A 12,659-nucleotide genomic window follows, 5' to 3' on the forward strand; every position below is an offset into this window, starting at 1 on the left:
AAATGTAAGCGGAATAAACCCTTTCCTCCCCAACTTGCTTCTTGGTCATGATGTTTGTGCAGGAATAGAAACCCTGACTAATACAGACTCCTTACCTTTACGGGCAGTACAGGTCAAGATAAGAGTCGAGACACGTGTATTCGATTTAGAAGACAATGTTGTTTGTGCTCCCAAGAATTCTTCACTGTTGAGTTAAAATTTACACATCTAAGACTGAACTCCATCTCAAAATAACAAGTCAGAAAAAGAGCAAAAGGGTTCAAATAATATGAGACAATAACATTTTTAAACTGAAGGCACAAACCAGAACATGGGCTTTAAACAAGTTCCACCCTCTCAATGTCAGGGTGACATATAGTCCTCAAAATAGATGCTGTTCCTAGTCACATGATGCAACTTTTTTTTTTTTTGGTTTTTCGAAACAGGGTTTCTCTGTATAGCCCTGGCCGTCCTGGAACTCACTTTGTAGACCAGGCTGGCCTCGAACTCAGAAATCCACCTGCCTCTGCCTCCCAAGTTTTGGTGATGCAACATTTTAAGGCATGAGCTTTTTAGTCACTGTTAGCTTAAAGCTGCCCCTCAAAATGGCAGTGCTGAGGCCAATGTCCTAAATAGGATTTTGGCTGGGTTGAGGCTTAAAGGTGGGTTTCTGCTAACCAGGAACCTCTCTTAATCTTGCCCCCAAAGGGCAACTACCTTGGGCAAGGGATCTGGTTCCCTGTCAACATGAACAGTCTGCATCAGCCCAGAGATCACTTTGTTGACTGTCACAGAAAAACCTCTTGCTCTTCCACCATTTTGCTTCTTTGATTTCCAATGAACTTTTCTTCCTCCCCAGAGAGCGGTCCAGTTCAGTGGTTTCACTGCACCTTACATTTGGTGCTGAAACCCTGGATGGAACTAAAACAGTCACCACCGATGTAACTTCAGGGGGCGGTGGCAGCAGTGCTGGGGCTTGCTGAGATGTGGGGGCGCGGGGTGGTGAGCAGGCGCTGCGGCCGGCCCGGGATGAGCCAAGTCTGGCCTGGCAGAGCGGGAGCCAGGAAGGCCTGCGGGCCAAGAGGTCTGGGGCTGAGTAGAAGTGGGTGCGGAGGAAGGGGCTGGGCGAGGCGTGGGAAGACCGGAACGAGTGCCCTTTGGTGGTGGCCGCCCAGCATCCCAGACTCCTCCGCAGCCTGAACGAGAACTCGGACAGCACGGGAGTTGCTCTAGGTCTTAACCAGCCTTTGAAAAAGGAGAAACCAAAATGGAAACTCGACTATCCCCTGATAGATGGACAACTGCACAGCAAGAGGAGGGATCTGGGACACTGCACCAGCTTTTGAAAGCAACGATCAGGAACTGGCACAGGCAATCATTGATGGTGCAAACATAACACTACCACGCAGTGCACTGACAAGAGTGCTACGATGAGCTGGGCAACTGGTACCCGCTGCCAGTCTATTGCCTGGCACCATCAATCAACACGGTAGAGGAAATGAGTGACACAGAGACTCTGTAGATTCCTGAGCCACCTCCCAATTCTGGACACGCATCTCAGCTCCGTCTGCTGCTCTGCAAAGGCAAAGACCTCAAGCTTGTGGTCCACACCCAGAGATGGTTCTTCTCTGGCAGGTCTCTCACTGATAGGATGAAGCCGGAGGAGCTGAAGATCCCCAAGGGCTGCGGTGCAGGTTATATAGTGAGCCAGCCTGTACAAACCCCACCACCAGTGGAGAATGAGCTGGGCTAGCCTTCTTCCAAGATCCCTTGGCTCCTTTTGATTCTTACCATTTCCCACTCTAAGGCGTGAAATATATTTTCACTGCTCTGAATTCCCTATGAATGGATTTAGTGGTGAGGAATTACCAGTGAAAAATTCCATCTGTGATAGAGACCAACAAAAATAAAAAAACAAAAAAAAAAAAAAAAAAAAAAAAAAAAGAAAAAAAGGAACTTCAGGTGAAGATGCGTATGAAAATTAAGATGAAAGTAATGGTTGGTTATTTAAGAATATCAACTCATCCAAAAGATTCCCTGTGTGAAAAGCTCCCAGAGGAGCGAGCGTAGCAGCAGGCATGGACGTGGAGTAGAAAGGAACCATACTTGGTTTTGGGCATTGTTCATTTGGAATCATGTAAGTTAGAAAGGGAAATTCAAATTATGGCTCCTCTCCTCTAAAGAACGGCATGCTTACTCAGGGTACAGAGCTGGACATGGTGGTGCACGCTTTCAACACAGCACTAGGAGTGTAGGAGGAGGATAGGGAGTTCAAGGCCAACCTTGGCTCCATGAGAATTAAAACACAACAAACAAAAAACGGAAACCAACCAACCAGCCAGCCAACCAACCAACCAATCTCTGCCCTGCCAGTATACTGTCAGAAAGAATACTGGTATTTATTACAAGTTTTAGTCCACATGAGAAAGGTTCAGACCCCCAACTCTTTGTTAATGTTAAACTCTTATGGGGCCATGGGGCTGTTAATTTAGGGGTGCTCAGGACTGCTGACGCACACAGGGGACGATCTGCTTCTCATGTGGGGCATCAGTTATCTCCAGTCTAGTCTTTGGTGCTGCCACATATATTCTCAAGATAATCTGTTGACATGCACTGCATGGTCAAATGTAAACACCCAGAGGATGAGGTACTGAGGTTATACAAAGGACAGCTACAGGCACCCACACGTCAGTGTAGGCTTTGAGTCATGAGTGGCTTTAATGTTTGTTTGTTTTGTTTTTAAAGAGCAAAAAGACCCTTCTTTAAAGTCAACAGGCCCAGTTCTGTTCGCCCAGGCACGAGTGGAGTACATTCTTCCATGCCTCCCTCTGGGAAAGCTGGGAGCTGCACTGATGAATGATGCAAGCCACAGAGAGAAGTGAACGCATCAGCAACACAGGAACGTGAACTGGCTGTTGCCCCTGCTGCTGCTGCTGGAGCTGCCTTTAGCGTCTCATCCACAGACAGGCAAGCCGCAGGCACTTTAAATGTAAGTAAGGTCTCACAAAGAACAGATAGGCTTCTTGTACTTTATTTGAGTTATTTTCAAATGACAGTTACAAAAGCTTTTAATTTTTATAATACTCTTCATAAGAAAATAAAATTTAAATAAAAATACAATCTCAACAACATGGTTATATAGATTCACTATATTATGGTCTGATAACTTACATTTACAAACTAGACACTGTAAAAACCAGTATTTACTAGCAACATATTAATTCCCAAGTTAAAAATGGAAGCAGATAACATCAACCAAGATCAGTCATTTAACTCTAGAATGAGTTTTGCATTTGTCACATAAGTGGGGACACTAGAAAGCAATGCTGAGTCCATCTTTATAGGCTTTTCAATAGTACTTAAAGCAATTTAGAAGGTGCGTTCACTTAAAAGAAATCTATTTTCTAAAACCTAGCTTGAATGAACTTTTCCAGTAAAAGAATGCAATTAGGCCTTTGAGACACAGACAAACCCCAGCCAACAGTCACATGATATTTCTTGTTGGTAAAATAAGAGCCCAGTTTTGATGTTTAGCTATTACCCGTGATATTAAAAACACAGTTCTTTGGTAAACAAAATAGTTTGATTTGATAAATTATATTTCAGGGAGAAAAAAAAACAACAAACCTTTGCTGTTGCCCAGTGTCTTATCAGATGATGATTTAAAAGAATGCTAAACAAAGCACACAACAGTTCAGTACACTCTCAATGGATGGATACAGCTCCACTAGGAGTCAGAGCTAGTGAGTGTCTATGCTAAGTTTCCTCATGTATGTATATGTATGTATATATATATATATACACACATACATATGTATACACACATATGTATGTGTGTATATATATATGTGTATATATGTGTATACACACACACACACACACACACATATATATATATATGGTTTCTTTTCAAATGCTCTTTGTAGAAGGCAGAAAGAGGAGATCATGGAGTTAAGACTCTAAGTACTCAAGAGCATAGTGTAGGGGAAGCCCTCGAGAAGGGCCCTGATTGTCTTAGGATCCTGTGGACATAGTTTCTGATTGGAAAAGACTTAATCTAAAGAAAATTGGTTTTGTATCTCTCTTTTTACACTGTGCTGAGCCGGCTGTCTAAAGGGTCATGTGAATAAAAGAGCTAAAAGGCTGAGCTCTCAGAGTTATACATGTACACAGCTTTGGCCCTGTTGACCCTGTGATCATTAAAAATACTTGTAATTGGAGTGTGATATTAGAAGTATTAGGTGAGCTGGATGGGGTGATATACACATTTAATCCCAGCACTCAGGAGGCAGAGGCAGATGGATTTCTATGAGTTCTAGGCCAGCCAGAGATATATAGTGAAGAAATCATTAGGAAATCATCCTTTTTTGAGGGGTGGGGTGAGGGAGAAAAACCCCTACACAAAACAACCAACAGATGGTTCCAAACCACTCAAGAGTCTTTAACTCTTCAATGCCCCTGGTTTTTGTCCCTTTCAGGCAGACATTTGAGAGAATCTAAGTAGGCATTTTAATATGAGATTCATGATAAATTTATTAAATGGCTAATCTTTTTAAAAAATATCTCTAACAGTACAGTTAATCAGATCTGTAAGTCTGTCAGATTTAAAGGACTCTTCTAAGCTTTAGTATGGACCAGGAGTCACAATGTAGCACAATACAGGCCAGTACTGACTGAAAAGTCATTTGTAAAAAATATATTTTCAGTCATGATTTTTAATGGGACAATTCTGTGTTAATGATCTTTAAAACACCTGCTAACGAAGTAAAAATAATTACCCAGCAACAACATAATTGTTAAGTATATTCTCAACGAAATAGAAGATCACAGCTAGTTAAGACTTCCACCAGTAAGTCACAGTTTTCAACAGGAACATATGGAAATAGCCCAAGGTTCAAAGTACCACACTTGGAAACTGAAAAAGACAAGTACCATCGTTTTTAATACTGATGAAGCCAAGTGTATCACTCCTTCTCAGGGACACTTGCTTCAACGGCTTATTTACAGGTAGGGTTTCTAGGACCAGAGGAGAGTTAGGAAACACAGGTATTCCAACAGGTGCTGTCCCTAATTCCCTTTGGCTAGCAGGCAATAAGGAAACAGCAATACAATATCAACATTTTCAGGAAAGCACTGTTTGATATTTAAACACTGATCATTCAACTGATCAAAAGATAGATACTATGGAGTATCCAAACTACAATCTGGAATGTGCCAGATTATTAAAGTGCGCCAAGTGACCGTTCTCTAGTTAGAGCAGGACCTAACACTATGGAGGGTATCCTTACACACCCTTATTATGATGTGGCACAGAAGGCAACAGCCAGCGATACCCTCACTGCTCACTCACTGCTTCTCTTCCCGTTGAGAGGAGCTGCCCTCAGGAGGAGTGCTAACCTGAATTCTGGAGAAAGCGAGTCCCCAACAGCTGAACAATGAAGGCCACTTTAGTGGTCCACTGTCTCGCACCACCACCCACTCCAATGTAAACATGGTGCACACAGGCGCACACATCCCCTCACAGCTGAGCACCCTCACCTGTGACCAGGAGAGACACCCGCCAGCTTTCAAAGGTGTTCAGATGTCTTTGTGTCTGTCTCTAACCTGTAATGGCTAACACAACAGAGGAAAAAGGGTTTTTTCTTTTTTTTAAAGACTGAAGGTCCAGATGAACTTAATGGAAAGTTCTGACCTGACAAGGAACTGTAGCTCTGTAGTAAACTCAATGTTGGCAGCACAGAGGAGGCACTGACGGTGGTGTGTGACACAGGAGTGTTCCAGGTGGAGACGGCGTCTTGCTGTCAAGTGCTCCCTTGTCACAGAGCTGCTTGGGAGCGTCCTCAGAAAGAGCCTTCCCATCAGAAGGAAGCTGCAGGGACACAGGGCTGGATGCATGGCTATGGAGGAAATCTTGGGTTTCAAATTCTTTAGTAATACACACAGCAGTATCAGGATCCCAAACAGTTAATTTCAATCATTAAATATTATACATTATGAGAGCAGGTGTCATCAAAGCCAATGTCCATTCGTACATACTATGAACAACAGGGTGAACTGAAAAACTTGATGAAAAAGAGTATTTTCCAGTTCTCCATCAGTTGGTCAAACTACGATATTTTTCCAACAATTGGATTTTCCCTACAAAACAATAAAAGAAATACACAAATTGGCAATGTGACACAGAACCCACTGAATACTTTTAATTTTCCTTGACTGCTCATGCTGAGTCTTGTTTTATTAATTTGACAACTCTTATTGATCACTTACTGTATTTCAAGGTCTATTCTAGAAGCGAATGGTACAGTACTGAACAGATCAGACACAGCATGTACACAGCTCACATGATGATACAGGAAGTGTAAGAGGGTCACTGATGCCTGCCTGCCTGCCCTCCCTGTGCTCCCAGGCAAGCACACTAACACCAAGCTACTTTCCCAGCTCAAGCCCTTTCCTCCCCCCAAAAAAGAAAGAAAATGCATGTGAAGTACACTGCAGGGGCAGTGGGCAACAGTGCCACCAGCAGCTGAATGCTTTTTTTTTTTTTTAAGATTTATTTATTTTATATGAGTACACTGTTGTTCTCTTCAGACACACCAGAAGAGGGCATCAGATCTCATTATGGGTGGTCATGAGCCACCATGTGGTTGCTGGGAATTGAACTCAGGACCTTTGGAAGAGCAGTCAGTGCTCTTAACCGCTGAGCCATCTCGCCAGCCCCAAGTTGGTATTTTTTAATAGAGAAAATCAAAGTTGGTCAGCGTATGGTATGCACGGATTATAAGGTACAATTTAAGAATGGCCAAGCCTTGGCTAGGAATTTCAAAGGACTTCAGGAAAACTAGATTAACTTTTGTTGGAAGACACTCAATTATACTAAAGAAGAAAATACAGAATTAAGATGTTTAAAATACAACCTTCATAATGTGCCAAGCTTTCTACCAAGGAAGAATGTATTTATATCAACAAAATTGATTTTTCTTATTCAGAAATATACAAGTATTGACCCACATAATTTTCAAAGACTATTTAAAATAGTGCAAGGACTTCGAGTCCTCATACTAATAGTGTGGGATCTTGGGCAATCACTCATCTTTCTGCATTTCAATCTACCTATAAAGTAGGAATGAAACCATGCTAGGCTGGTATGAGCATCAACGACAGAGGAGCAGACACTGTGGAGGATACTGTTGTTTGCTGGTCCATCTACTGTATTGCCAGCAGGTCCCTGGTCACACTGAGTGCTGTGTGTCAGAGAGTGCTGGAGGGTTACAGCAGACAAATTTCTTTCCTCACACTAGGGAGGAAACAGTCTTTTATTTTTCTCCCTGTGAACATTATCTTAAAAGAAGAAAATGGGGCTCTGAGCTACTGTGGCTCCTCTGATGGTAAGAAGAAGAAAGGTTCAAGACTCAGCTGATCCCAGTGACAGTGCTCAGTGGTTGCACTAACCCACTGGATAAGCTTGGTCTTCACTGTGGAGACTGAAAACTTCCCTTGGGAGTCTGCTATGGCTGCTGGGAGGAATCTAGCTGCTGGTGTCCTGAGAGGAACATGTCCCACCGCATGCCAGCTGCTGCTGTCCTTAGCCAGTGCATCCGCTTCATCTGAGACGTAGCACTTGAAACCAACTTTCAAATGCTTCTATTCACTGTTATGGCTTACTTATTATTTTTTTCTTTTTAGTATTTATTATAAATATAGCATATTGTGAGAAATATAAAGGAGACAACAAAAAGAAAAAGCTACGAATTATTCAGAGTGAATTACAACTGACCACGACATTCAAAGCGGTGATGACGTCCAGCACTGACATAAAGGACAGCTGGACTGTGGCTGGCCAACCAGAAGAGGGCATGGGGGGGAAGCATATGCACGCTGGGTCATGGGAAAAGCTGGGTCCTGATAGGCGGGGAGCGGAGTCTAAGGCCACTTACTTGCTTCCGTATTTTGCACTACTTGATCTTTTCTTTCTGTATTTCTCATGAGGTTCATCTAGCTTCTCTATGGTGCTTTTTATTTGCTGAATTGTCTTAAAGGTTGCAACAGAATCCTCAATGGTGAACTTAGAATGACCAGGTTCTTTCTGCGGCCCCTGATACACAGCTATAGACCCACAGGTCTCTGTAAGGGACAGTGAAATCTCGGGTCAGAAAACCAAATTCCTCAAGTATAGTCTGTAGTGTAATTTACAACATTTCGAAGTTTTTAAGTGAGTTTCTTTAACAAGAACACAGGTGACTGTATTATAACAATTTACTAAACATAACAATCACATTTACAAAGAATAATTATTTAATTTCATGAATAAAGATTAATGCATCCTTTGAGGGTTTGTAAACTTCACTAACAGTAACAGAAAAATAAATATTTTCAACTTTTTAAAAAGTTAAAGAAATAACCTAAAAATTAATAATGAAAACTAATGGTTTTATAAAAGTAGAGTGTGTCTGAAATTGATAGAGGAGAAAGTGGGGAAAAACCTCGAAGATATGGGCACAGGGAAAAAATTCCTCAACAGAACACCAATGGCTTGTGCTGTAAAATTAAGAATTGACAAATGGGACCTCATAAAANTGCAAAGCTTNTGTAAGGCAAAAGACACTGTCAACAAGACAAAAAGGCCACCAACAGATTGGGAAAGGATTTTTACCAATCCTAAATCCGATAGAGGACTAATATTCAATATATACAAAGAGCTCAAGAAACTGGACTCCAGAAACTCGAAAAACCCCATTAAAAAATGGGGTACAGAGCTAAATAAAGAATTCTCAACTGAAGAATATCGAATGGTTGAGAAACACCTGAAAAAATGTTCAACATCCTTAGCCATCAGGGAAATGCAAATCAAAACAACCCTGAGATTCCATCTCACACCAGTCAGAATGGCTAAGATTAAAAATTCAGGTAACAGCAGATGCTGGCGAGGTTGTGGAGAAATAGGAACACTCTTCCATTGCTGGTGGGATTGCAAGCTTGTACAACCACTCTGGAAATCAGTCTGGCGGTTCCTCAGAAAATTGGACATAGTACTACCAGAGGACCCAGCAATACCTCTTCTGGGCATATACCCAGAAGCTCTTCCAACTGGTAATAAGGACACATGCTCCACTATGTTCATAGCAGCCTTATTTATAATAGCCAGAAGCTGGAAAGAACCCAGATGTCCCTCAATAGAGGAATGGATACAGAAACTGTGGTACATTTACACAATGGAGTACTACTCAGCTATTAAAAACAATGAATTTATGAAATTCTTGGGCAAATGGATGTATCTGGAGGATATCATCCTTAGTGAGGTAAGCCAATCACAAAAGAAGTCACTAGATATGCACTCACTGATAAGCGGATCAGAAACTTAGAATACCCAAGATACATTATGCAAAACAGAAGAAAACCAAGAAGGATGACCACTGGGTGGATACTTCATTCCTCCTTAGAATAAGGAACAAAATACTCATGAAAGGATATAGGTACAGAGTCAAAATTTAGAGCTAAGATGAAAGGATGGACTATCCAGAGACTACCCCATTCGGGAGTCCATCCCATCATCAGCCACCAAACCTAGATACTAATGCTCATGCCAGCAAGATTCTGCTGAAGGGACCCTGATATTGCGGACTCTTGTGAGGCTATGCCAGTGCCTGGCAAACACCGAAGTGGATGCTCACAGCCAGCTATTGGATGGAACACAGGGTCCCCAATGGAGGAGCTAGAGAAAGTACCCAAGGACCTGAAGGGGGCTGCAACCCTGTAGGTGGAACAACAATATGAACTAACCAGTACCCCCTGAGCTCGTGTCTCTAGCTGCATATGTAGCAGAAGATGGCCTAATCAGCCATCACTGGGAAGAGAGGCCCCTTGGTCTTGTAAACTTTATATGACCCAGCACAGGGCAAGGCCTGGGCAAAGTAGTGGGAGTGGGTGGGTAGGGGAGCAGAGGTGGGGGAGGGGTATAGGAAACTTTTGGGATAGCATTTGAAATGTAAATAAAGAAAATAATAATAATAATAATAAAAAAAGTAGAGTGTGTTTACCTTCCATTTTCTGCAGCTTAAGTAAACTGAGGGTAAAAATGGAATAAATTCTTTCTGTTTCTCTGTCTTCATCGATATCTATCTGGATATCTGCAGGGATGCCTCTATGATAAGAAGAAAATTAAAGACATTGGAAAAATTCTTTGTTAACATTAGAAATGAATTGAGACTAAAACTAGAATAAGAATTTTCCAAAAGCGACTTCAGAAATTAGTTTCTAAGATAGTTCAACAGGATCACGAGGTCTGGTTGTTAAGGACTCAAGTCTTGAAAAGGATTTTGAAGTAAAATCATATAAAAAATATTTTTAATGTATATATCTGTGTGTGTGTGTGTGCGCGTGCGTGTGCGTGCATATATGTGCGTCCATATATGTGCGTCTGCAGAGGCTAGAAGAGAGTGTCCGATCTGTGCTCTGGAGCTGGTGTCAAATAGGTTTTGGAACTAAACTTGGGTCTTCTTTCTACAAGAGCAATAAGCACTAACTGCTCCCCAGTCTCAATAAACACACACACACACACACACACACACACACACACACACACACACGCACGCACACACAGTCCTATAGTTCTTCACTGAACAATGCATCAATCTAGCCCCTGGGAACCACTAACTTACATCTGTGTCTATAGTAATTTACTTACTCACTGTATTTTAATTTTTGTGGTAACAGAATTAAACCAAAGCCCTTGTGTGTGTCAGGTAGACATGCTACCACTAGGCAACAACCCAAGCCTTTCTAGACACAGCTTATAGACATGTCTTCAGCACCGTGCGGCCTTCTGTCCAGCTACATGGCGTCGTGCTCTCATGCCCACACCTGCATGCGGTCACTAAGTTACTCACGCGGTGCACGGCTTACAGCCTGGTGTGCTTTCACTCGTCTCCTGGCAGCAGAGCCAGTTTCCATTGAGATACGCTGAGGGATGGAAAGAACTGAGCCTGTTGTGGTTGCATCTGCTCACCCTGCACAGAACATCTATCCACTCATTGGCTTCCACACAGTTGTTTGCTTGGATGTACAGCGTCTTCTCTGTATGTATCACTTGGAACATCTTTATTACAAATTAAGATAAAAAGTTAGAGAAGCCTTAAAAACAACATATAATATATAAAAAGAAAAAGCACTTAGGAGACCTAGATTGCTTGGCTAAGAAATGTCTGCTAATGTGTCTTAATGAATTGGTACACTACACAGGCCAGTACCAAAGACCATCTTAGTCAATGGGGCTAAGAAGCAGACAATATAAACAATATAAACAATATGTAGATGCTATACATGTGCAAAGGAATGGGCCACTGTCTGAGTAAGAACAAAGAGGTAATTTTAGATGCAGGAGAAACTGGGGGAACCACAAGTTACTGAGGAGATGCTAAGGGAACAGAGATGTCATCCTGGGGTCTGGAGGGTCCTGCACCAGCTGAGTGGCCTAAGTTGGGACATTACTTAGAGACCTGAATGGTAAATACCAAAATTACTTACACCTGATGATTTAAAATGCTTCAATATTTAAGCAACTTACATTTTTCTTGTTGAAAGAGCTTTCTTCCAATTTTTCCACAGCAAGAATATTTTTTACTGGAATAGTGTAAATTGCATCTTTGCCTAAATAATAAAAGATGACAAAAATTAAAAGAATTACTGTAATAACCACAAAGATGAGATGCTAATTCTGTAAGGCTAATTCCACTAGCTGATAGAAGCATATGCACCCACAGTAGACTTCTGGATGGTTTATGTATAATATGGAATGAGAATTTTTTTTTAAAAAGATTTATTTATTTATTATATGTAAGTACACTGTGGCTGTCTTCAGACACCCCAGAAGAGGGCATCAGATCTCATTACAGATTGTTGTAAGCCACCATGTTGTTGCTGGGATTTGAACTTAGGACTCCTGGAAGTGCAGCCAGTGCTCTTAACCACTGAGCCATCTCTCTAGCCAGGAACGAGAATTTTGATGGCTTAATGTAAAGCAATGTCCTTGCCTTTTAACACATATATGAAAATATTTTCAAGGAAAAGCATGTAAGTTTGATCTTTATATGGACAATTATTTTCTATGCTATTACAAATTTGCAACACTAATTATGTGACAGCTGAAAGAACTAATGTGTCTAGTGACAGAGACCCACTTCGAGGCCCAGGCTCAGGAGCTATGACCACAGTGAATAAGACTATTCAAGTAGAATCCTTTCTGTTTGCCAACCTAACATTTAATTAAAGGACTAGCCCTCAAAACAACAACAACAACAACAACAACAACAAACATCATTTAGTGTGTGCATATGTGCAAGCATCCAAACCCAAAGTGTGACGCATGTTAGGCAAGTGCTCTAGTACTGATCTACATCTCTACTCCTAATGCATGTGGATGAGTGTTTTCCAGCATGTATATACGTGTACCACATGTGTGTCCAGTGCCCTAAAAAAATTAAAACAAACAACCCCCCCTTTCCCCTCCCCCCAAAGTCAGAAGAGGGCTTTCCATATCTTAAGACCGGAGTTACAGATGACTGCTAGCCGCCATGTTGGTGCTGGAAACTGAGCAAAACCAAGTGCTTTTAATCACTCCTCCTTCTCTTCCCTTCCCTTCCCTTCCCTTCCCTTCCCTTCCCTTCCCTTCCCTTCCCTTCCCTTCC

The 12,659-nt window shown here is 41.8% G+C and overlaps 1 protein-coding gene and 1 pseudogene across 4 annotated transcripts in view; one reads left to right on the forward strand and one right to left on the reverse strand.

Moving 5' to 3' along the window:
- The window catches only part of LOC110328418, a 5,048-nt pseudogene extending 3,316 nt beyond the window's left edge, over positions 1-1,732 (forward strand).
- A 1,262-nt stretch (positions 1,733-2,994) lies between these two features.
- The window catches only part of Rasa2 (RAS p21 protein activator 2), a 98,583-nt gene continuing 88,918 nt past the window's right edge, over positions 2,995-12,659 (reverse strand). For all 4 annotated transcript variants that reach the window (XM_021206080.2, XM_029542899.1, XM_029542900.1 and 1 more), the window contains 5 exons: positions 11,540-11,622; positions 10,863-11,071; positions 10,014-10,117; positions 7,914-8,100; positions 2,995-6,117 (listed from right to left, as the gene is read on the reverse strand). In XM_021206080.2, the coding sequence (XP_021061739.1) occupies positions 6,087-6,117; positions 7,914-8,100; positions 10,014-10,117; positions 10,863-11,071; positions 11,540-11,622 (614 nt within the window). In that variant the 3' untranslated portion in view covers positions 2,995-6,086. The remainder of the gene's footprint in view (positions 6,118-7,913; positions 8,101-10,013; positions 10,118-10,862; positions 11,072-11,539; positions 11,623-12,659) is intronic.

Source organism: Mus pahari, chromosome 10, assembly GCF_900095145.1.
Source record: "Mus pahari chromosome 10, PAHARI_EIJ_v1.1, whole genome shotgun sequence".
Classification (NCBI taxonomy): domain Eukaryota; kingdom Metazoa; phylum Chordata; class Mammalia; order Rodentia; family Muridae; genus Mus; species Mus pahari.